The sequence below is a fragment of the Cetorhinus maximus genome, chromosome 13 (genome assembly GCF_964194155.1).
Source record: "Cetorhinus maximus chromosome 13, sCetMax3.hap1.1, whole genome shotgun sequence".
Classification (NCBI taxonomy): Eukaryota; Metazoa; Chordata; class Chondrichthyes; order Lamniformes; family Cetorhinidae; genus Cetorhinus; species Cetorhinus maximus.
In genome coordinates, this window is record NC_135891.1 from 114,741,785 (window position 1) to 114,766,998 (window position 25,214).

The 25,214-nt window shown below is 41.3% G+C and overlaps 1 protein-coding gene across 3 annotated transcripts in view; it reads left to right on the plus strand.

Annotated features, from left to right (window-relative positions):
- LOC144688982 (semaphorin-4E-like) overlaps window positions 1-22,879 on the plus strand; it is a 76,653-nt gene extending 53,774 nt beyond the window's left edge. For all 3 annotated transcript variants that reach the window (XM_078556063.1, XM_078556065.1, XM_078556064.1), the window contains exons 9-15: window positions 1,064-1,239; window positions 3,224-3,380; window positions 4,637-4,859; window positions 13,277-13,392; window positions 13,506-13,672; window positions 13,865-13,917; window positions 16,668-22,879. In XM_078556063.1, coding sequence (XP_078412189.1) covers window positions 1,064-1,239; window positions 3,224-3,380; window positions 4,637-4,859; window positions 13,277-13,392; window positions 13,506-13,672; window positions 13,865-13,917; window positions 16,668-17,458 — 1,683 coding nt within the window. In that variant the 3' untranslated portion in view covers window positions 17,459-22,879. The remainder of the gene's footprint in view (window positions 1-1,063; window positions 1,240-3,223; window positions 3,381-4,636; window positions 4,860-13,276; window positions 13,393-13,505; window positions 13,673-13,864; window positions 13,918-16,667) is intronic.
- Window positions 22,880-25,214: the final 2,335 nt, after the last annotated feature.

Here is a 25,214-nt window from a genome sequence, read left to right on the forward strand (position 1 = left end):
TCTCCTGTTGCCAGTGATTAAGTAATGCTAGAGGTTAAAGTCAAGAAGAAGCACATTCACTTTCCCACCCTGCCGAAAGGGACTGAAGCGATTGTACGTGTTCCAAAAAAGGAACTATTCCAACCAGTAGATAGAATTGGCCACTACAAACTGTTTTCAAGTTAATTATTTAGTTATATTAAATCTGTGACTGAATTTACTTTTATCAAAACAAAGTGCTGAAAATGCATAAGAGGTCAATGATTAACTGAAAAGTGATCAACGGTTAACATTCAGTTGACACCCTTTGTCAGAGGCAGTTCTCACATCACCAAGTTCCACACTGGGTGGTATTTTGCCGCTGAACCAATTGGAGAGCTCTTCCAATTTTTAAACAGGAACGGGGAAATCCTGGACTTGTTATTAACTCTCACTTCCCACAGGCGGGAGAGGGTTTGTGGGGGGGGGATGAAAAATTAAAAATTGAGAAGAGCATCCCCAGCCTGCAGCTGTCATAATTTTTACACCAAGGGGTGGTGGGGGTGGTTGGGGTGGGGGGGGGGTGGATTTGTATGGCATATGGCATGCATGTGCCTGTCTTCAACACTTCATTATCTTATTTAAATCAGGCTCCCACAGTGTATTTGGGAAATCCATGGTTTGGCAAACCCAATCGCAAAATGGAGGCGAGGCTGCCAACTGCAGTAGGTTGCTGATTTTTATAGCACACTTTGTGAACTAGAGAAAAGTTTATACAGCATCTTTCATGACCTCAGGACTTGCCAAAACTCTTTACAGCCAGTGAAATACTTTTTGAAGTGTAGTCTCAGCTTGCCACTGCCTTTGACAACGCAACTCCCACACCAAGCCCTGATCTTTCCTTCCTGTTTTCTGTGCTCTTTGTTTTCCATTCCCTTTCCCCCATCTCCCCCAACACTCATAAATGTGAGACATTCCACGAAGCACCCTAGGCAGTAACATTAGCAGAGAACCATGTAGTTGGTTATCTGGATATCTACTATTCCTGATGAAGGACATCTTAAATGAGCTTCTGCTGATGTTTGACTATTCTTTTGTATTTCAGGGTGACCGAGGTGGCCAGCGGACTCTTCAGAGGAAGTGGACCACCTTCCTGAAAGCCAGCCTAATGTGCTCTTCTCCAGATTTAAACTTTCCATTTAACATCATTCAAGATGTTTTTATACTGAGGACATCAAACTGGAGGAACAATATTTTCTATGCAGTTTTTACTCCACAGTGGTAAGAACAAACAGAACTACATACTTGCAATCCAAAGAAATGATGTTACCCAAGTTTGTGTAATCCTAGTTCTGTAATCGAAGTTTGAATACATCAGTTCCCCTGGTGGTTCTATTTCCTCAACAGATGTTTCTGCCTTTTTAACTTGTTTTGTGGACTAGGAGATAGCATAGGCCAGATATGATGCTGATGAAGATGTTGAACAGTTAATTTTTTTAATACTTCTTAATAGAGGCATTGCAAATTGGCTGTACAGGACATTCTTGGCACTTCTAGCTTAGTGTCATTTATGCAGTTTTATAAAATATTTGCTCTTTTGTTTTCTGTTTCCTCCTTTTCAAAAAAAGCCTCAGTCCTACTGGGGTATGATTCTGTGACAGTTCACTTGTACCTTGCCCAAACAATCATTGTTTCCGTTGTGAGATTAAAACACTCGGTATCAACAGGTTATTCAACTACAAAGGGCAATACACCCCGGCCCAGTCCTGTTCTCACAGATGTATTTTCCACCTGGTGTCACTGAATAGTGATTACTGTCGGAAATGATGGAAGTATTATTTTCTCTCTCTTCACTACTGTCCCCATGGACAGTCATGCTGATTTATCACCCCAAATAATGTCCTGACTAAGGTTAGTTAAATCATTACAGTTGAAGAATTGAATTTGAAACCTGCTGGTCTCCTTAGCTTGCTGTGAAAGAGGAGGTGCTTGGTGAATGGGGCATGTCAATGTTGTTAACAAAGTCAAATGACATTCATAGCAAAGGAGCTGTTTACTTCTCTCCTGCAGGTGCTGTGAGTTATGGTTTCACAAATGCCACTTGCTGTCCAGTGCTTTCTCAAGTGGTTGTCCCTCATATGTGAACTAAACAATCAATGTTGGCAGGCATTTTGACTATAGGGGCATCACAATAAAATCAGATTATGTTTTCACCTGATATCCACACACGTACTGTTTTAGAATGGAATCCTCAGCTGTGATAGTTTTTATTTTTCTGCTCCGTAGCCCAGGAGGGTTGAATAGAGTTCCTATTGTCACTGGCTAAAATCAATTAAATCAGAATTTTAAAATTTCTGTTTTTGTTTCATATGTCCTGCATCAGTGTTTTCCTTTTTTCTCTTCTTGTTCCCTATCCCTTTTTATTAACAGCAGTGATTTCATTGATGTTTAATTGGCACAACACAGTGTTGACCCCTCCACTGTGTATTTCAGTGAGGACCCAGTCAGGCTCAGCTGTGATGGCCTTGCCATGCTTATACACGGAGGCAGTGCCACAGTGGTAAGGTACTAGAATGACAGCCCCAAATTCCCTACCCCAGCAGGTGCCAGCACCTTTTACAGGAACCACAGAGAACTATGGTATTGGCTTGCTGGTGTTGTGAGATGAGAGGGGCATCAGCTTTGCTCTGGGGTTTCCCACAACCTCAGTTGGACTTTGAGAAGAGAATGGAATGAAAGCCATGAATTAACTCGCAGCAAGGATGGCAAGAAAAATCAGAAATTGAGTCAACTCAGGTCACCCCTCCCGATGCATAGTCATCAAATGGCAGTGCTTGGTCACTTATCCACTCTCTCCTTGGAGCAAAAGTGTGATTTGGGTGGAAAAAATAATTCGTTTTGTAAATTTATCTGTTTTTAATTTATAAATTAATTACACATTTACAGGAATTTATAGAAGAAAGAAGGTGTTTTAAAATTTAATGCAGTCTATTGGCAATTGTGTCATTGAAGGTAGTTAACCCCTCATTATTCGACTATGCCCAAGCTGTAAGTGACCATTATTTTCTGTGGATTCTCTCGTGACTGAAGAGTCTGATGTGAGACTGGCATGGATGTCTACAGAACTGGCAGCTAATTGTGTAGTAACAACTGGGGAGGTGGGTGGGAAAGGATAAAGTTGATAACAGAGGGAAATATGTGTTTGTATGTTCATCAATATTGTCCAATTAAAAAAAACTGTAACTCAAAACTCTTATTTACATAGGGGAAAACAGGACATTTCTGCAGTTTGTGCCTTTAGTATGGCAAAAATTCAGGAAGTGTTCAATGAAGGGAAATACAAATCATCTGTGACAGTAGAACAGTCTCGACTCAAATGGGTGATGTACAGTGGAACAGTCCCCAGTCCTCGCCCAGGATCTGTAAGTATTAAAACTTTCCTTTAAAAGGTAACAAATCATCAAAGTAACCTAGAGCTGCAGTACTGTTCTGTGCTTTCCACCCAGACTTTTTTCATTCCATCAGTAGTGGTTTGGTGTTCACTACAAGGCCGTTCAGATGACAAAATTGACTGAGGCTTTGAGTTATCATTGGTGAATCATCATGACATGTAGTTTCTTCCCCTGTTAAGTTTTCTCCTTCCCTAAAAGGTACTGATTTAAGCAGAGGCATAATTTCATAAGTGATGGAAAATCCCGTCCTCCCCACCGCAGTGCTTCGATTAACCGGAGTCCTGAGTAAGTGTCGCACCATGAAGGCAAATCCAAGCTCTGTCTTCAACTGAGATTCTTATGCAAGCACATTTCAGCAGGAGTCACTAAATAGCTATTAGGAACTGCAGTTCTGGTGGTTTATTCCCCTCCCTAGCACAATAGCTTAATGTTATTGTCCCTACCATTCATTCAGCTGAAATCAACTACCTCTGCACAGATCAGGGTAACTTTTATTTTTGATGGTGCGGAATCCTCTATGGTGTTCTGAAATAAAAGCTCCTCTTGATTGCCGTACCCATGACAATAGGTTTAATTGGACTGTGCTGCCTCCCTAGGAGGTTTTCCAGCTGTGTATTGACAATTTGTTATATAAAATTTGAACTACATAAAACAGTTAGGCCCAAAAAATGTAATTTCATGAAAGCATTTTGAACAGTAATCATTTTAGCAGACTTCCCTAAGGGTTCTAATTTATTAAGAATTTCAGCAAAGCTGCTTCCCCGATCACCTAAACACTAAATGTGCCAAGTCCCACAAACCAGGAAAGTTACAGGTTTGATCACCAAGTGAGCAAAGGGACATTCCATGTACCCAACAGCTCCCATGATAACTTGTGGAAATTATCCAAAACTCCTAATGTGGAGCTCAAGCATGTGATTGTTGGACAAGGTTTGTGCTCAGCTGTGATGGTTCCACAGTCAAATAGTCTGCCAGCATTCACTGTGTATGCTCCTGTGTGAAGCACCAGAACTCTGCTAGCATTTGTGAAACTAACCTCTGGCTTGAATCCTCACCTTTGGGAGAGGAAGCAAGAAAACTGGAGGGACGAAAAGGAATATATCTGTCAGCAGTGGATGTATCTCCGTTTTAATGAATAAAATTAATAAATGTTATCTCCAGGAAGTTCAGTGCTCATAACATTTGAAAGCCCAGTTAACACACAATTTCACTTCTCTCTTTCCTAGTGCATCAACAGTAATATCCGTAGGAATGGATTCAAGACTTCTCTAGAACTGCCAGACAGAACACTCCAGTTTGTAAAGGATCATCCTTTGATGGATGATGTAGTAACTCCCATCAATAATCAACCAAAGTTAATTAAAGAGGGAACAAAGTACATCCAGATTGCTGTAGACAGAGTTGTTGCTGCCAATCAGAAAGAATATGATGTAATTTTTCTGGGAACAGGTAAAATATTTTCTGTGCAAGTACTATACTGTCAAGGATCTCTACTTTACACAATGTTAAAAAATTTACACTACATTTTTTACTGTTCTATGATAGGATCAAAGGAAAGGGCCACCACGCCATGGACCAATTGTTTCCTGAGAAAGTGAGGCTGACAAAAGATTAAACTAGTTTGTGAAGAAAATATGTAGAATAATTAGAGAAATATTTGCACTATGCCTGATATATAATCTGTAATAATGGTCAGCTAACATTTAACTCCAAGGCAGTGATTCACTTAATAAATCAAGCTGTATTGATTGAACAGATTAAATATCATGAAATATCTGACAGCAAGGAACTAACTCAACTCCCAGATAGCTGTACTTATGTCCACCAAGATGTGAGGTGCAAATGCTAGAGAATTAAATATTTTCCCATTCTTACAACCTATTTTAACCATTAAGCACACCTGATTTGGGCATAGAATGGCTCAAATGCAGATTAAACTCACTCTACACTATCCAAGTGGTGTACCCTTCTTTCAAATCCCATGAACCAGTGTGAACCATACCAAATATCCTTGTGATTTTATGAACAGATCACTAATGCTGGGGTAGCATTTGCTAATTTTGTGTTGTGGTGGACTCGTATTCATTTTTTATGGGGCAGAATTTTTCATGTGGCGGGCCGGCGTGCCGCCATTTTACGTGGTTGGGCCAATTAAGGCCCTCCCAGCGTAATACACTACCTGTGCAGGCAGGGGGAAGAGGGAGAATCGGGGCCAGTGCTAGAGTGCAACAATCTCCCTGAGGCACAGAGCTGCCTCAGGGAGATTGAATGTATAATTAAAATAATTGATTTGAAAATATATTTAAATATGTCCCCTCATGTGACTGTGTCACATGAGATGAGACAAGTTTTTATTTTTATGGAAACTTTTTAAATTATTTAATAAAAGCTTTAGGAAACCTCATCCCACTCGTGGATGAGGTTTCCTAAAAAATGCGAAGGCCGCTTGGGCTTTTCGCCTGCCCGCCAACCTTAAGGTTGGACGGGCAGCGTTACTAATTACATGAATTCTTTCTTAATGGCCTTAATAGGCCATTTACATATCGGCGGGCGTCCAGCTGACTCTGGCGCACGCTTGCAGAACAAAATATTGCAGGACTGCACAATGACGTCGGGATGCGCGCCTGATGTCATCGCACGTCATTTTATGCATCGGCGTGCCGGGCCCGCCCCCACACGCCGACTGAAAAGTTCTGCCCATGGTGTGTGTTTTTGGGTGCTTTTTGTGATTTTAACTCTTCCTTTTGTTACGGTCTGGTTAGGGAACCAGTAAATATTTGTTTGAAGTGGACAAAGTTTGAGATCCCAGTTACCCACCAAGAGAATAAAGCTACAAGATTCCAGGGTTTTAACCAAGCAACATAAACTTTACAAAGTCAGAAGAGCAAAACACTCTACAATTATTTACAATATATATTAATGATTTGGGGGTGAGGGAAATGAATATACTATCGTCAAGTTTGCAGATGACACAAAAATAGGTGGGCAGGCAAGTGGTGAGGATGACACAAAGAGTCTACAGAGGGATATAGATAGGTTAAGTGAGTGGGCAAAAACTTGGCAGATGGAATATAATGTGGGAAAATGTGAGGTTATGCACTTTGGCAGGAAGAATAGAAGAGCTGAATATTATTTCAATGGAGAAAGACTGCAGCACAGAGGGATTTGGGGGTCTTTGTGCATGATTCCCAAAAAGCTAGCGTAAAAGCTCAATAGGTAATAGGGAAGGCAAATGGAATGTTGGCCTTTATTTCAAAAGGAATGGAGTATAAAAATAGGGAAGTCTTGCTTAAACTATACAAGGCATTAGTTAGACCACACCTGGAATACTGTGAACAGTTTTTGTGCCCTTATCTAAGGAAAGATATACTGGCATCGGAGGCAGTCCAGAGAGGGTTCATTCGGTTGATCCCGGGCATGGAGGAATTTTCTTATGAGGAGAGGTTGAGTAGGTTAGGCCTGTACTCTTTGGACTTTAGATGAATGAGAGGCGACCTTTATAAGTTTCTTAGGGGTCTTGACAGGGTAGATGCTGAGAGGTTGTTTTCCCTTGTGGGAAAGTCTAGGACTCTCAGAGTAAGGGGTCGCCTGTTTAAAACAGAGATGAGGACGAATTTCTCTCGAGGGTAGTTAATCTGTGGAATTCTTTGCCACAGAGGGCTGTAGAGGCTGGGTTGATAAGTATATTCAAGGCTGAGATAGACAGATTTTTAATCAGTAAGGGAATCAAAGGTTATGGGGAGAAGGCAGGAAAGTGGAGTTGAGGATTATCAGATCAGCCATAATCTCATTGAATGGCGGAGCAGACTCAATGGGCCGAATGGCCTACTTGTGCTCCTATGTCTTATGGTCTTATATCTATTTTATACTCTAACATTCAGAATTAACATGAGGTAAACGTGAATTAACAGGTAAACTGTGGTGAAACACACTATAATGCACGTTAAATGGCAAAAGTGACCAAGACAGATCCCACAATTTCTCAGCAACTCACTCAAACATCAGTGATCACTGTGGCCAGGATATTTCGGGTTTCCCGTCCCGCCATCCAAAGAGTCGGCGAGGAACATATCCCTGCCGACACTGCCTGCTCTGCAGCCACTTCACACTCCAATGAGCATTAATTGGCTGCAGGCGGGACTTCCCTGCCCCTCACTCAGGAGGAAGTAGCACCTCAGAGGACTGCCGGCCAAGATGATTGGATGGCAGCTCACAAATCCCTGCAGTGGACAGAAGCTGCAGTGGACAGAAGTGTAAGTTCATGAAGTCGACAGAGCCCAAGTCCCAACAGTGCACAGAAAGGTGAGTTCTTGGGGTCGGGAGGGGAGCGAAGGCCGGGTGGGGGAGTGAGGTCCAGCAGCCACCGTCCTTAAGGGGGTGGGAGGCGCCTTAAGTTAGCAGGGGGCTTCTGATGGAGGCATCACCCCAACCCCCACCAGCACCCCCCCTTTCCAAGACCTAAACCCGATCGTTTCCAGGCTCCCCCGGCACCCGGGAAATCCTCCTGCCAGCCTAAAAATGTAGGCTGGGTGGGAAATGGCCCTTAAGTGCAATAATTGGCCTATTAAGGGCCTCAACTGGGGCCAAGGCAGGCCTCGCCCACCGCAGCATTAAATTGCTGAGAGTTTGGGCAGGTGGGAAGCCCATTCGTGCTATTTCATGCACTCCCTCCTACCTAAAAACCCGCCGGCAGGGGAGTGTGAAATACAGGCTTGTGAGTCACAAAATCTTGTTAAAACTCTTGCCTCCCTCATGAGGGATTTCAACTCTTCACTTTCAAAGATTTAGCCTCTGAATTCCTTCAAAAGCCGCTCCAACTCAGACCGTCTCAATGACTGCTCGCCTCCTGATGGTTCAACCTATGCTGAAACTGCGTTCCATGGGATTCACACAGCTGCATTCCTGCCTCTAATTACTAGCTCAATTTCAGCTCTTTCACAGACCGATAGCTTCACTAAGCTGGCACTGCCCTGGGTTTCTCTGAAATCCGGTCTCCCAGTTGCACTGGTCTATTAAATGGCTCCCAGGGCTTCTCTTGAGCCCTAACTGCCTTCAGTGACTGAACCAGTGACCATCTGCCACCTTCCCAGCTACTGAGGACTCCTGAGCCCAAGCTGCCTAGATCCTGCTAACAGCAGCGCCTTTTCGGTATCCAGCCTCTTTCCCCTGCTGCTCACTCTCTCACCCAGCAAACGCACAGAAAATTGAAAACAGAGAACCTTTTTAAGCTCCATCCATTTCCTGACAATGTAGCCAAGCCAATTATCCCTCCTTTACAATTTCTCCAGCTGAGTAAACTCACCTGCTGCTCTATGGCTTCATCTTTTCTATTCTGACTCTCTTAAACAAACATGGGTAATCTTTTGAACTGCCATTTTTTTTAGGTGTTCTAGCAATCTCTAAATTTTAGTCACCTTCACAACAACAATCTTCCCAGAATAAACATTACCTCTAAAATATTAACATGAACTAGATATTTGTCAAACTTTGCATTTAAGCAGATGGGCATTTCACATGATGCTGCAAATGCATCCTGTTACTAGACACAAGGAGATACACGGGACCATCTAAGTTTGACTCCCTCTGAATTTTCCAAGCGAGAATCTGCAGGAGCTTAACAGAGTTGGTCCTAACTTTCAGTGATCCTTGTTCAAAGACATTAACTCTTGCTCACACCACTAATTTTTTTTTCATTATTTCGTGGCATGTGGGCATTGCTGGCAAGACCAGCATTTATCGCCCATCCCAAATTGCCCTTGAGAAGGTGGTGGTGACCCACCTTCTTCAACTGCTGCGGGCCTTGTGGTGTAGGTACACCCACAGTGCTGTTAGGAATGGAGTTCCAGAATTTTGACCCAGCAACAGTGAAGGAATGGCAAATATTTCCAAGTCAGGATGGGGTGTGGCTTGGAGGGGAACTTGCAGTGTACCTTTCCCTTTTCTAGGTGATAGAGTTTGTGAGTTTAGAAGGTGCTGCCAAAGGAGCTTTGGTGCAATACATCCTGTATATGGTACATGCTGTGCATCGATGGTGGAGGCAATGAATGTTTAATTTGGTGGATGGGGTGCTAGTCAAGCGGGCTTCTTTGTCCTGGATAGTATCAAGCTTCATGTGTGTTGTTGGTGCTGAATTCATCCAGGTAAGTGGAGAGTATTCCATCACGTGCCTTGTAGGTGGTGGACAGGCTTTGGAGAGTCAGGAAGTGAGTTAATTGCCTCAGAATTTCCAGCCTCTGACCTGCTGTTGTAGCCACAGTATTTATATGGATGGTCCAGTTCAGTTTCTGGTCAATGGTAACCTCCAGGATGTTGATGGTGGGGGATTCAGTGATGGTAATGCCATTGAATATCAAGGGGAGATGGTTAGATTCTCTCTCTTGTTGGGGGTGGTCATTGCCTGGCACTTGTGTGGCACAAATGTTACTTGTCACTTATCAGTCCAAGTCTGAATGTTGTCCAGGTCTTGCTGCATATTGGCACAGACTGCTTCAGTATCTGAAGAGATGTTATGATAATGAACATTATCAATCATCAGCAAACATCCCCACTTATGACCTTTATAATGGAGGCGAGATCATTGATGATCCAGCTGAAAATGATTGGGCCTAAGATAATATCCTGAGGAACTTCTGCAGCAGTGTCCTGGGACTGAAATGACTGGCCTCCAGCAACCACTTTGTGCTAGATATGATTCCAACCAGTCAAGAGGTTTCACCCAATTCCCATTGACTTCAACTTTGCCAGTGCTCCTTGATGTCACATTCAGACAATTGCTCCCTTGATGTGAATGGCAGCCACTCTCACCTCCCCTCTTGAGTTCAGCTCTTTTGTCCATGGACCGCTCTGAAGCGCTGTGAAAGCAGGGCTGTCCTTTGGAAGAACAGTGGTACAGATTCTCTTGAAATTTTCTTGGGAAATTTAGTGACCCAGGGGAGCCTAACTAAAGAACCTGGTTTTGTTTAGCTGATGGTTGGCGGTTTCTGCAAAACAATTGAGGCACATGAATGACGGACAGTACTGCATGGCTACCAATGAGGGGTTGAAATGTTCAATTTTTGGCAAGTTGGGTGGTGTGGCAACAACCAAGTGCATTCAGCCTTCATCTTGATAGATCTGTTGAAATAAGCAATTAAAAGTAATAGAGTGCTATTGATATAAATGGCGAGATTACATGAGGTTGGCCATGAGTCAAAGGCCTATTAAATGTTTAGAAGCTATGTTCGGAAATAGCAGGCAACAGAGCGTAAGCAAGACAAGAGTCAGCAGGCAGAAGCCAATACATAGAGATTTGTCAATTCTTTTCCCACCCCTAGTCTCCTAATATATTAATTTTAATAAAGTGGAGACAGTTCACCTTGGAAAAATAATTTTTTTTTTGTAATAACTGGTCCAGTGTCAGAAACCGAACACTTAAGTTAACAGATTGTCACCACCCTTTAAGAGTGTATATAGCAGGCTTGCTTTCTGGACTAGTTGGATTGCAAATGAAAACAAAGTGCTGGAAAAACTCAGCAGGTTTGGCAGCATCTGTGGAGAGAGAAACAGAATTAACATTTCAGTCCAATATGACTCTTCAGCTCTGAAGAGAGGTAGAAATGTGCTCTGTTTTATGCTGTTGAGAAAAGGGAGAAGGTTAGGGATAGGTTAGAGGGCAGGGCAGATTATATACCAAAAATCTCATGGAACAAAAAGGAAAGGAGCAGTAATGATAGTATTAAAGACACAAAGCATTGGACCAGAGTAGGTGTTAATAGCAGAAAAGTCAGAGGTGATCCGTAAAGTGTACACCCAGTCTGGGTTTGGTCTCTCCAATATAGTGGAGACCACACTGTAAGCAACAAATACAGTAGACTAAGAAGTTTAAAGAAGCACAAGTAAATTGCTGCTTCACCTGGGAGGAGTATTTGGTGCTTTGAACAGTGAGGAGAGAGGAGGTAAAGGACAAGTGTTACATCACCTGTGATTGCATGAGAAGGTGCTATGGGAAGGGGATGAGGTGTTGAGGGTATTAGAGGAGTGGACCAGCATGTCGCGGAGAGAACAATCCCTATGGAATGCTGACGGGATGGGAAGATATGTTAGGTGGCATTATGCTGGAGCTGGCAGAAATGGCGGAGGATGATTCTTTGAATACAATGGCTTGTGGGGTTGAAAGTGAGGACAAGGGGAACCCTATCGTGGTCCTGGGAGGGAGAGGAAGGGTGAGGGCATAAGTGCGGGAAATGGGTTGGACACAGTTAAAGGCCCTGTCATCACAGGTTGAGGAAAGGGAAGAACAAGTCGGAAGCGGCATTGTGGAAGATAGCATCATCAATACAGGTGAGACAGAGAAGCTAGAAAAATGGGATGGAGTCTTTATAGGAAGTAGGGTGTGAGGAGGAGTAGTCAAGGTAACTATGGGAGTCGAGGTATGAGAAGGTGTAGTCGAGGTAGCTGTGGGAGTCGGTGGGCTTGTAATAAATATTAGTAGACAGTCTATTCCCAGAAATGCAGACAGAGAAGTCAATAAAGGGAAGGGAAGTGTCAAGAGATGGATCATGTAAAGGTGAGAGAAGGGTGGAAATTGAAATTGCAGGAGCTGTAACACCTACCTCGTTACCTCCTTTTTCCTCATTGCCCAAGACCCCAAACGCTCCTTCCAGCTGAAGCAGTGATTTACTTGTACTTGTTTTAACTTCGTCTACTGTATTCTCTGCCCACAGTGCAGTCTGCTCTACATTGGAGACACCAAACGCAAGCTGGGTGACCGTTTTGCAAAACACCTCTGCTCAGTCCACAAGCATGACGCTGACCTCTCTGTTGCTTGCCATTTCAATTCACCATCTTCCTTACATTTCTGTCCGGCAGTGTTCCAGTGAAGTCCAACACAAGCTGGAGGGACAGCACCTCATCTTCTGATTAGGCACTTTACAACCATCTGGATTCAATGTTGAGTTCCACAACTTCAGACCATGAACTCTGGCCTCCAGTTTGACTTATTTTTTCTCAAGTGCCAGTCTGTATCTTGTTCTCGGTTTTTTACTTTCAGACAGAGCTGACATTTCATTCTGCCATGAACACTTACTCTGGGCCAATGCTTTGTTTATTTATTACTACCATTACCACTCCCAGTGTCTTTTGTTCCATGACGTTTTTGGTATTTAATCTCCTCACCCTCTAACCTATTCTTGACCTTCCCTTTTGACCCTTGGCCCTTTTGCACATTTCTACCTCTCCTCAGTTCCGAAGAAGAGTCATATTGGACTTGAAACGTTAATTCTGTTTCTCCCTTCACAGATGCTTCCAGATCTGCTGTGTTTTTCCAGCACTTTCTGTTTCTATTTCAGATCTCCAGCAACCACAGTATTTTGCTTCTGGTTGGGTTGCAAAAATCCTTTTGAAGCTATTTGCCCAACTCTGGCAGCGAGTGTATTGCTCTTGATTGCTTGTGGTTTAAAATCTCAAACCTATTTTCAAAATATTTCACTTTTGTTTTATTAACATATTTTGTATAAAGTGGTGAATATGGTGACCTGGTCACTACAAGTTTGGTGAGCATAGAAATCCTATTGGACAACACTGGTCTAAAAGGAAATGGGATTAATACCCATCCCATTTCATGTAGGCCTTACAGCAAGGAGAGGGAAGAAAGTTTCACCCCATCAAATGGGCCAAACCCAATAAGTGAAAGGACAGTTTGCCAATACACTACATCATTCTAAATCTTCTTCATTTGAGTTATAAACAAATTCTCAGATTTTATTTGGGCCAGTTGCGTGAATTAATTATCATAGTTTCTGGAAAATAGCACGCGCATTCACAATCTCATATGCTGCAAAACCTTATTCAATACCTGCCCATCAAAGAAGTCATATGTTCTTTTTCAGATGGTGGATACCTGCATAAGGCCCTCAGCTTGAAGACAGGAATGTTTATTATTGAGCAGGTACAGATGTTTATTCCTGCAGAACCAGTGCAAAACCTACAGCTTTCTTCACAAAGGGTAAAATAAGTTTCTAGTCAAATGCATTTTTCTTTTGTAATTTTTTTAATACTTTGAAAGTGGATTTCATTACATAATGCATCAATTTCAGAACTGCTATTTTTTTGTCCTAGGGTCAGTTATATGTTGGATCCCCATCACAGGTAGTGCAAGTGCCTGTTGCCGTTTGCACTCGGTATATTAATTGTTGGGACTGTGTGCTAGCCAGAGACCCTTACTGTGCGTGGGACAAAACCACAAGCCAGTGTGTTGACATTTCAAACAAAAATACTGATTTGCTGTAAGTAAACCATGCAACAATGTGAGTATCTTTGAGGCAGATGTTTAAATGCGTCATTGTTTAGAAGTGTTTAGCTGTTTACTGATGAGGCCAGGACAGCTAAGCTGCACGGTTTTGATTCATTTATTCATAACAATATTTGCTGGCAGTCTTTTAGATCTCCATTTTAATATTTACTTTTACATTCTTTAGGAACTTAGTTCAGAATATAGAGAATGGAGATCCTTCAGCATGCCCCAGCTATGGTACGTTTCTTATTCACAGCTTCAGTGCTGGCTTGTTCTATTTTTTTCCCTCTTTCCCCTTCTCTCCCTTGCCCAGGATTGTTTCCTCAAAAATTCAAAATTTTTGTTTTGATGTATTGTGCTGCTTATTTCACAAGCTGTGCCTTTGATGAACACAACATCCTAGATACAGAATAACAGATGGTAATGAGTGCACTAAACCTAAGGATACATTTCTCTTTTTAAGGCCCCAGTCCCAGTGCACAGCCTTGCTCAATGTAAATCAGGTATCCCCTGAATTGAGCATGCTGCCCTCTGTGCTTAAGTGATCTACACTTCTGTCATGTGAGGTTCTGCAGGGAAGGAGTCAGTCTGTGATCTTAAGTAAATTGAGACCACATGCTTATCCTACACACTTCATTCCACACCCCTGGGGCATTATAAAATGCACCTCATCCTCACCAGAAAACCATTTCTTGAAGCAGTCTCTCTTGTGCAAGGCAACTGGATAATGAAATTGATTAGAATTGAGGGGAGGTAACTAGGCAAGTCAGCCTGCACTACTTTTCTGCCAAGAGCTGCAGAGGCCTGAAATGAATTTACCAGCGCACATTCAATTTTCAACTATTTTTCTGTACACCTTCAATTGTGTGCGCAGACTATTTTCTCCTTACCTAACAGCACTGTAGATGCACCTCTACACCACAATGGACTGCAGTGGTTTACCACCACCACCTTCTCAAGGGCAACAGAGGTGAACAGCAAATGCTGGCCTCGCCCGTGGCACGCTCATACTGTAAAGTAATTTTTAAAATTGTGCCTGAAGCAAGTGGAGGAAAATGAATTGCTGGGGAATAACGAACAAAAGAGTAAAAGCAAAATACTGCGGATGTTGGAAACCTGAAACAAAAACAAAAATTGCTGGAAAAACTCAGCAGGTCTGACAGCATCTATGGAGAGAAAGACAGAGTTAACGTTTTGAGTCCGTATGACTCTTTATCAGAACTAAAGAGGAATAGAAATGTGGTGAAATATAAGCTGTTTAAGGGGGGGGTGGGGCAGGTGGAGCTGGATAAAGGGCCAGTGATAGGTGGAGGCAAAGGAGAGATTGCCACAGATGTCATAAACAAAAGGTCAAAGGAATGTTGACGGTGATGATATTAGCTAAAGGATGTGCTAATAGGGACATTAAGGGTAGAAAGCAGGATGAGCATGTGACATATGGCCCTAGTGGGGTTGGGGTGGGGGGAAGGGGTCGAAATAGGCTAAAAGGTGGAGATAAAACAATGGATGGAAATAAATTTTTAAAATGATAATAGAAATAGGTGGGAAAAGAAAAAAAAAATATAAAAATATAATAATTATTAGAAAAAAGGATCAAAAAGGGGATGAGGTTGGAGGAGAGAGTTGATCCCCTTTTTTCTAATAATTATATATTTTTATATATATTTTTTCTTTTCCCACTTATTTCTATTATAATTTTAAAAATTTATTTCCATCCATTGTTTTATCTCCACCTTTTAGCCTATTTCGATCCCTTCCCCCCCACCCCAACCCCACTAGGGCCATCTGTCACATGCTCATCCTGCTTTCTACCCTTTAATGTCCCCATTAGCACATCCTTTAGCTAATATCACCACCGTCAACATCCCTTTGATCTTTTGTTTATGACATCTTTGGCAATCTCTCCTTTGCCTCCACCTATCACTAGCCCTCTATCCAGCTCCACCTGCCCCACCCCCCTTAAACAGCTTATATTTCACCACACTTCTACTTCTCTTTAGTTCTGATGAAGAGTCATACAGACTTGAAACATTAACTCTGTCTTCCTCTCCACAGATGCTGTCAGACCTGCTGAGTTTTTCTAGCAATTTTTGTTTTTGGAACAAAAGAAGGTGGGATGTGAATGAGATCAAAATAATTTAACCACTAACTGTGCAGATGAATTCATCAGTAAGTCTGCACGCAATAGTCAGACAAGTGATAAGTGTTTTGCACTTAGCTCACTGAATGAACAGTGCTCTTTAGCTGTACCACTTTTCAAGCTGTTTTTACTGACTGACTTGGGTATATTTCTAATGGTTTTGTTGCAGGCTGGGAATAGCAAATTAGATTTTTCAGTCTGAGGACAGCCTCCAGTGTGTTGAGCTGTTGGAATAGCCAACTTCTAAAACCCAGTAAAAAGTTGAGACTCTATTAGTGGCTTCAGTGCCCTCAGGCTAAGGAAGGATAGAACCAGATAGGAACAAAAATACCTGGAAAAACTCAGCAGGTCTGGCAGCATCTGCGGAGAGGAGCACAGTTAACGTTTCGAGTCCGTATGACCCTTCAACAGAACTAAGTAAAAATAGAAGAGAGGTGAAATATAAGCTGGTTTTAAGTTTAAACCAGCTTATATTTCACCTCTCTTCTATTTTTACTTAGTTCTGTTGAAGGGTCATACGGACTCGAAACGTTAACTGTGCTCCTCTCCGCAGATGCTGCCAGACCTGCTGAGTTTTTCCAGTTATTTTTGTTTTTGTTTTGGATTTCCAGCATCCGCAGTTTTTTGCTTTTATCTAGAATCAGATAGGGTTCCTGCTGCAGATTGTTAACCGGTGGCCCCTATTGGGGCACCTGTGCGGCATGCAAAAGTACAATAGCCTGATAATGCTCACTGTTGAAGATTGCCCATAAAAATGCATACCTATTAAACTGTATAGTAGTTTTCATTTTTTTACATTTCTAAGTGATATTATTTCTAATATTAACACATTTTTTCTTTGCTTCAGAAAACTTTAAAACAAAATTCCAAATGATCATTCCTGGAAACAACCTGGTGTTGGATTGCACTTCTGCATCTAACTTGGCTCACATGCAATGGTTACTAAACAGAAGAGTGATTCCAGCAGCAGGTTCAAAATACCTCTACTTCAGTAATGGGCTGTTAATATTTAATGTTTCTGTCACAGACGTAGGACAGTATGACTGCCAGTCTGTTGAAACCGTGGCTGGGAAACCATTTGCGCAAGTCACAGCAAGATACCTCCTCCATTCTGTTCATGGACCTCACAAAGGTCAACAGCCAATTCCAACTAAGGCACTTCCCGGTTCTAAATCTGCAATTTCCATTGTGCCAATCTCACCAGGCAATACTGTTCGCATAGGTAACTTGCCTATGACACAGAATTACCTTCAGACTGAATTTACATTAAAGGGTTTCCTCGTACTCTTTGTCATGATGTTCATACTTCTCCTAGCATGGAATATTTATAAAGGACATGTGCCAATGCCTTTGCGTCCATCGAGAAATGGAAATACAAGAACGCCATCAACCCTTCTGAACAATTCAGTGCAGCAATTGGAGGAGAAACCACCATCACCTAAGGCCCCTCAATTACAAGGCATGCACAGCAATGTTGATCTCCCACTTACCTGCATTGCCAGTGAAAGTTCAGTTGAGAAGAACGGCAACAATAACTCCCTACTACTAGAGAATGCTAACTCCAGCTGTTCTAGGCCATTGTTTATTCTTGATGAATTAGAATATATTGATGCTGATCAGACTGAGTCAAAAGCATGAGCCTAAGGAAAGGACACTGATGCTTAGGGAAATCCTCATGGTGTGAAATGCTATGTGAGAGCAGTCAGGTAATGCCGTAGGACCTTTCCCCTCTCCTACCCTTTACATTGCCCTTGGCAATCTCACACAGATTCTTCTGAAAGGAACTGCTTTTTCTGGACTAATATTAATGTTGGAGAACAAGGTATACATTCAGTAACAGGCCATAGACTATCAGAAATTCTATGAAAGGGTATGGTAATCTACTTTATGTATGTTTTTCCCCAAGAAGAGAGTGAATGTTCTTTATATCCTTTTATATTAAAAAAAAACCCTAAAGTTAAAAGTACTAAGGGTTTGTATTGGAAAGGTACTATAAGGTTAACTCAATGATCCAGCACTCCCAGCAAGGAAACCGTAATTGAATGCACTGTGGATTGGCAATAAGGGTACAATTCCCTAATTTCCTGACCCACATTCTCTGTGTGTAGCTGTCCTCTGGGAGCATAGAATCACTGAATTTTCCCTGTGTTCACTTATGCTGCTGTGATTCAATCTTAGTTTTTCTTCATTTTGTGTTCTTGCATGTGGTAGTGGAGCACTTCCATTACTAATGTTTCACATCCATAGTATCAAATCCACAGTGACCATACATTTGTCAAGCTTTTACTTTTATGGTTGGCATTGGCAAACACCATTTTAATGAAGAACATAATGATTGTTTTTTCCTTTTCTTAATAATTCTCAAGTCCAACAAGCCTATTGAATCAACCCTTTATATTCCTGCCTTATCGCCACATCCCTCAATCCTTTCTGACTTCTAATTGTGTTTTGAATCCATTTGAATAGTCTTCCTTGTTAACCTGTTTCAAAACATTATTTTTTAGATGAAATTGTTCTGCCCTTTTTGTATCCTAACTTTTTAAAATTTTTTGACATGTGTCCTCTGGTATTGAACAAGTCACCATGACTTCAGGCTCCACTGACCACGAACAAAGCTTCTGAAGATCCCAGGGGGGACCCCAAAATTCCCCAGGGCAGCCAAGATAGCTCAGCCAGCATTCAACCAAGTTATACAGGGTAGAAATGTACACATGTGATTATCGAGTAAGGACAGGATCAGGCTTGGTTGGGATTTCTCACTTGGTGAATAGTAATATTATAGTCTTGTCTATGCTCATGCATAAGGAATGGTTAGTCAAGCAGGGTACAGAAAGGAGACTAGAACTTTACACCACAGTGTGTCAGCACCTTCAGGAGGCAAGGGCAGAAAATAGGCAACCAAAAAAAACTGCACCTGAACACAAGACAGGTTTACATAATGCTCTACCTATTTTGTTTCGAGTTTATGTATAAACATAGATCTCCCCAACTCTGATCCTACTGATCAGCTGTTTACACTTTCATCAGGCCAGGGTTGGGCACTATTGAAATTACAGACATTTAAGACTTCCACAAGAATAACCTAAGCAATATTCTGTTTTTACAGTCACCTTGCAGATTGTTTTCATTAAACTGCAATAACATCAGCATGATCAAATAGCAGTTATCAAGAAGTGCAGGGGATCAGTCTGAAAAATAAGTAATCTTGTTTTGTCAAAAATGCAATGGTGTGAAATATTTAGAGAAGCAACCGGCAAATGTTAAACTTTTCCCCACTTGGACTGGTAGGCCTAGCATGTATTGTGGCCACCAAGAATAATAATATATATTAAGTTCCCCTTTGTTTTTGTTCAAAGTTCTTAAAGAGAAACGATCGAAAAAGCTTCATTGCATAGCTCGTCGCTCCGATCTGTGTCCTTTTTGAGGTTTAAGCTTGTCTGCTGATGTCGTTCACTATTTTTAAGGCTGAAGACAAGTCTAAAATTTCACCACCTGAGTCTGAGGTGGTAAAGCCTGATAGCTATGGGGTTAAAATGCTCAACAGTCAGAATATTTAGTCAGTGTTGACAGAGTTTCCATATCTTTCTGAAATTCATAGGGATGATAAAAGCAGCCAAGGTGCCCATGCATGCCTGATTTATCTTGCAGTAACCTGTGCTGGAAAGTGATGGCCCAACACAATCGATTAGCATCTGTTGCCTTGGCTGACACAGGAAGAATGTCCACTCGTGTGAGGCACTGGAATGCCGTTGTGGAACAGTGCCATGAATCAGTACTGTCTTGGGAGGGAAAAAAGTTGATTTTAGAGATTGGGGGTGTGGAGGATAGGAATTGGAGAGGAGGAAAATGTTGATAGTGTGATTATAACGCTTCATGGGTGATAATGTATAAAGTCAAGCTTATGCCTTGTGCCTGAGCTGAGCAACGGTTTCAATTGGAGTAAGCTTAAAATTGTTTTTAAATCTTTCCAACTACTTTAAATCTTAAACGTCCCATTACTATAGCAGTTGAGAAGGATCCTTTAGTGCTGCCCATATCCTAATTCACAAGTCCCATTCACCTATACCCCTGTGCTTGCTGACCTACATTGGCTCCCCATCCAGCAAGTTCCAATCTTGATTTTTAAATTCTTATCCTTGTTTTTATCCCATCAAAGACTCACCCCTCCATATCCCTGTCACCTCCTGCAGCCCTACAACCCTCCAAGATATCTGCACTCTTCCAATTTTGGCTCTAGCACGTTGATTTTAATCGTTCAATCATTGGCGACCATGCCCTCTGCTGCCAAGGCCCTATGCTCAGGATTTCATTCCTTAAATCTCCTTCTCTCCTTTAAGCGATGCTCCTTAAACCTACATATTTGACTAAACTTTTGGGTCACCTCTCCTAATATCTTCTTATGTAGCTCAGTATCAAATTTTGTTTGATAACACTTCTGTGAAGTGCCCTATGTACCCTGTTAAAGGCTGCACATAAATGCAAGTTGTTAAAAGTCCTACAAAAGTGTCTTGAAAATATGTTTGAAAATGACTTTTAAAAATGCAGATTTTTTTCATTTCTATTTTCCTTTAAAGGAGGACTGGTTGAGTGTTACTAAATTCACATTTATTGTGTGTGTTTTGGCTGAGGTTTGTGGCATTGTATCTATCTGATAACCTCCACCTGACTACTCAAAATCTTTTTTGTACAGGCAAATTTATATTTTTATACTTAATTTTTGTGTGTTCTGGTTGTTTTATATGCTTTCATCTCGTACATAAATTTTTGTAAGAGCTCTCTTTCCAGTACACATTCATCTGTGTATCCTGTAAAACCACCAAAGGACAATACTTGGCACTAACTCTTCTTAGACTTTTATAAAGGATGAAAATGACATATTCCATTGAAGATTTATGACCCCAGAGATCTCTGGGACACTATAGATGCCTCAGATAAATCTGCAGTCTGTGTGTTCACAAATGTGTTGTTACTATTCACACACCTGGGGAGCTACTAGTTACCCCATCACCAATCCCCCCCCACCTCTCCTCCCCCACTGTTACTCTTGGTAAACTTGCTGCTCCATGTTTCCTACTGGCTTCCATTTTATGGCTTTCTGGGTTATGGGATATTGACAGGGCTAGAATTCAGTGCACTTTTTAAAATTTCCTTTCTCTACAATAAGAAGAAAAAGGAAGTGGATTTGGAGGCAGCCCCTGCATTCACTGTGCAGGTGGAAGAAATTTATCTAACTAGAGCCAACTGATCCTATGGGATATTTTCCTTTCTCTTCCTGCGAGGAAGTGTCTGGCCTGCGCTGGGTCACTGGCTACAGTGCCTCCACACTAATAAAAATAACTATAACTACAGACCAACATTGCATCAGCCATGCTGAAGTATCATCGTAAGTGGATTCTGAGATTGGAATTCTGGCCCTCAACATTGTTAGTGAATAACCATACATCTTGCCTAAATGTTTCCCTTTGTTAGCTGATTGCTGCCTGCAGTTTCAACACATTCAGCTTGTTCTGTGCAGTAATCGCTGAAGGACCATCCATTTATAATATTCTGTATTATAAAGGTGATGCATTATTCCCCACAACATAAGAGCATTCTTATTTTATTCCCCTCATCAATGCAAAGATGTGTCTGCCAAACAAGTGGGAGGATATCAGAAAATTTGCATTGCATTTTACACCAAGGGAAAATACCCACAAATTGAGTTATTTTAGGGTGGGCTTTAATTTTGAACATTTTTTTGTTTGTCCATTTATTGCAAAAAAATAAAAGCCACACACAATTTTCGTCACACCCATAATCCTATCTGCATACATGCACTTGGAAATTAAAAACCTAAATTTCTCTCTGTGCTCAATCCTATGAAAATTTAGCCCTTTGTAATATCTCACTTTGGGCTAATGAAAATTTGGGATGCATCTTGTCAGATCTGATTTTGTTAAGAAATATTTTGAATCAATTTACTGCAGAGAGCTATTAAGTTAATGGGCATCAGTGGGATCATTTATATCCACTCAGTATTTTTTTGCCGAAGTTCTTCCTTTGCCTAGATAGACAAATGTACCTGCCTTGTATTAAGATCTTAAGTTCAGCTCCCCATGTATCTTGAGTTGGCTGAATCCAGCCAGAGCTATAATTGGGCTCAGTATCCCCATTGCTGGGAAAATCATGAGAAAGGGATCCTGTTCCTGATCACTAATTAATGAGCTTCTGCTGGTGGGTGACAGATGAGGACAAGGTTCAGTTTGACTATACTGGCCTCCAGTGTCAAAAAGCCAAGTCACTGAAAAGCCACAGCAGAGGAATAGATACTTTGATGAAACACCAGAATGGGGCTGATGTCTGTGGAATTGCATACCAGCATGGACTGTGTGTGTTGAGCAAAGTTAGAAGAAGCGGGGAGGGAAAACTGGATGGGAAGAGGGTAAGCTGCAGAAGTCAGCCTTGCTGTAATACCAAGAAAGAATTTGATATCCAAAAAGAATCTGATTGTAGGCACAAGGCTACCAAGAAGGAAATCACCACTAAAGTATTGGCTTCATGGTTTTGTTGCATTTTCTTGACTCTTGTCAACTGTAACTCTCCACAAGAAATCTTTTATTGATATCTCTTAAAAGATGTTCACTCTGTTTTGTAAATGCTTTCATCAAAATATTAACAAGCGTTTTCAGATTAATGTTTTCAATGTGCAACCAACTCTTTTTTAAAATGATTTTTTCGTTAAATCCTGCAAAGGTGATGGCTGCCTTTTAAAACCACAGCACCAAACTAATGCAATTTAAAAAAAAATCTAATGAATATTTTAAAGTGGAATTGTAGAAATGTACAGAGCTATTGGAGATTTCTGCATATTTTAAATTTTTTGAATAAATGCACAATTTGTAATGTTGCTGGAGAAATGCTACTGCCCTCAGTTATTAAACTGCATGCTTCCTCCATCAGACACCACCAAATGCTATTTACTAATGCAGTTTTTAAAACTTTAATTTTAAATATGCTTCCAAACACTATTTGAACAAAATTCTTGTACAGGAATTGTGATTAAATGAGATTTTAATGTTTCTCCAACTTTTGTAGCCCTTCCAGGTCTGGATGGGAACTACAAGGATGGTCGTATCCACCCATTTTGGTGGCAGTCCTGTTTGTCTATCTCAGTGCTGGTCATCTATTTGTGCCTAAATCACTTTGTCAGAATAGCAAACTTTTAATTGTTTCACAGGTCTGTAGCAATTGTTATCATGAGAATTCCAAGGATGAGATCCTTCTTACAGCCCACTTGTGGATGAAAGTATCATGTAATGTGATACTGAGATCCAAGGATTTCAGTCCATGCTTTGTGCAGAGATGGCTGGGGCAGCAGCATGGGCATGATAGTTGGTCTCAATTGCTTTGTACTTGGGAAAGGAAAAATTAATCAGGATCTTCCTCCTGAATGGTATTTGGCGACCCCTACTGGAAAGTAAGAGTGTGTGTGTGTCTGCCATGTGACACTATTAGGTGCAGCTGTGATGGCAAAATTTTTTTCGTAGAAAAGCAATTAGGTTCTGATATGAAGAATGGCAGCTCAGGCGAGGGAGGCAGTGGATCTCCATCTCTGCACGAGTCAGTGCCTTAGTCTTTTTGAAATTGTTATGTGGGCTTAATATGAATCAGCAATGACGTCAATAATTTCAACAAAACTCAGAAGAGGCAATCTATGAGTTGCCTTGGTTATTACTGTTTCAATGAAGCACATTTCAGCAAAATACGCCAGCTTCAGTATATTTTGGTTCAGAGGAAACATTAATACGTGAGCTCTGTTGCTAGTTCTGTCTCTTATACTTGAAAAAGGTGTCACGCACGTCTCCAGACACCTGCTTTGGTAGGTGTATGGGCAGAGATTAAAAACACCCAAAGTTTTAAAAAATCAATTTACAGAAAAAAACACTTTTCACCTGATTATTTAACAAACATATTTTACAATATCACAACTTCATGAAAGCAAGCTGTGTTTCAGACTTTTTAACCTCAACAAAATGTGAGTGGTGTGAACTAGGCCATGGGTAATATATAGTGAAAGAATGTGCATTTTTATAAAGTTTTTGATGGTTTCAGGAGGTCTCAAGTGCTTTACACCCAAATATGTACTTTTTGAAGTATAGTCATGGTTGTAATGTAGGGAAGTATGGCAGCCAATGTGCACATAGCAAGCTCTCACAAACAATAATGAGATAATGGCCATATAAATCTGTTTTAGGTGTTGGTTAAGGAGTAGACATTGGCCAGGACACAATTCCTCTGCTCTTCCTTAAATACTACCATGGGATCTTTTACGATCACTTGAAAGGGCAGACGGGACATAAGAACATAAGAAATAGGAGCAGGAGTAGGCCATTCGGCCCCTCAAACCTGCCCCTCCATTTAATAAGATCATGGCTGATCTGCCGCAGGCCTCAACTCCTCTTTCGTGCCAGCTCTTCATAGCCCTCAACTCCCTGATATTTTAAAAAATCTATCTACCTCTTCTTTAAATACTTCAGTGATCTAGCCTCCAAAGCTCTCTGAGGTACAGAATTCCAGACATTCACTACCCTCTGAGAGAAGAAATTCTTTTGCATCTCAGTTTTAAACGTGTCCCCTTATTCTGTAACACTGTCCCCTAGTTCGAGATTCCTCACGAGTGGAAACATCTTCTCAACATCTACCCTGTCAAGCCCCCTCAGAATCTTGTACGTTTCAATAAGATCACCCCTCATTCTTCTAAACTTTAATGAATAAAGGCCTAATCTGTTTTCCCTTCATTCTGGGAATCAGCCTAGTGAATCTCTTTTGAACTGCCTCCAGTGCCAGTATATCCTTTCTTAAATACAGGGACCAAAACTGTACACAGTACTCCAGGTGCGGCCTTACCAACAGTTGTAACCTCAGTTGGACCTCAGTTTAACACCTCTGACAGTGCAGCACTCCCTCAGTACTGCACTAGAGTGTCTGCCTAGGTTATATGTTCAAATGTTCTGAACTGGGATTTGAACCTGCAATCACCTGAATCTGAGGTGAGAGTGCTACCAATGAGCTGCACCAAATCCAAAGCAGACATTTTAAATGGTTTGATTAATTTATCCAGTAAGTAAAGAACACAGACTGGGGAAAAGTCTCAAATTTGACCCTAAATCTAAGCCAAGTTAGTCAATCTCAACTAGGGCAGTGGTAAGTGTTCTGCAGTGACCTCCATGCTGTGTATTGGGCAGAATAATATCAAGTTGTCCACTCCCGGCTTGCTAACCAGTGACCTCTGATGGGAGTACACACATATGACATTCAAATGATGACAGGATTAGAGTTGGTTGTAAAGCAAATTATAAAAACAAAAAGTTGTTCACTTTCTTTTTAAAGACACCGTTAATCCAAAATAATTTTA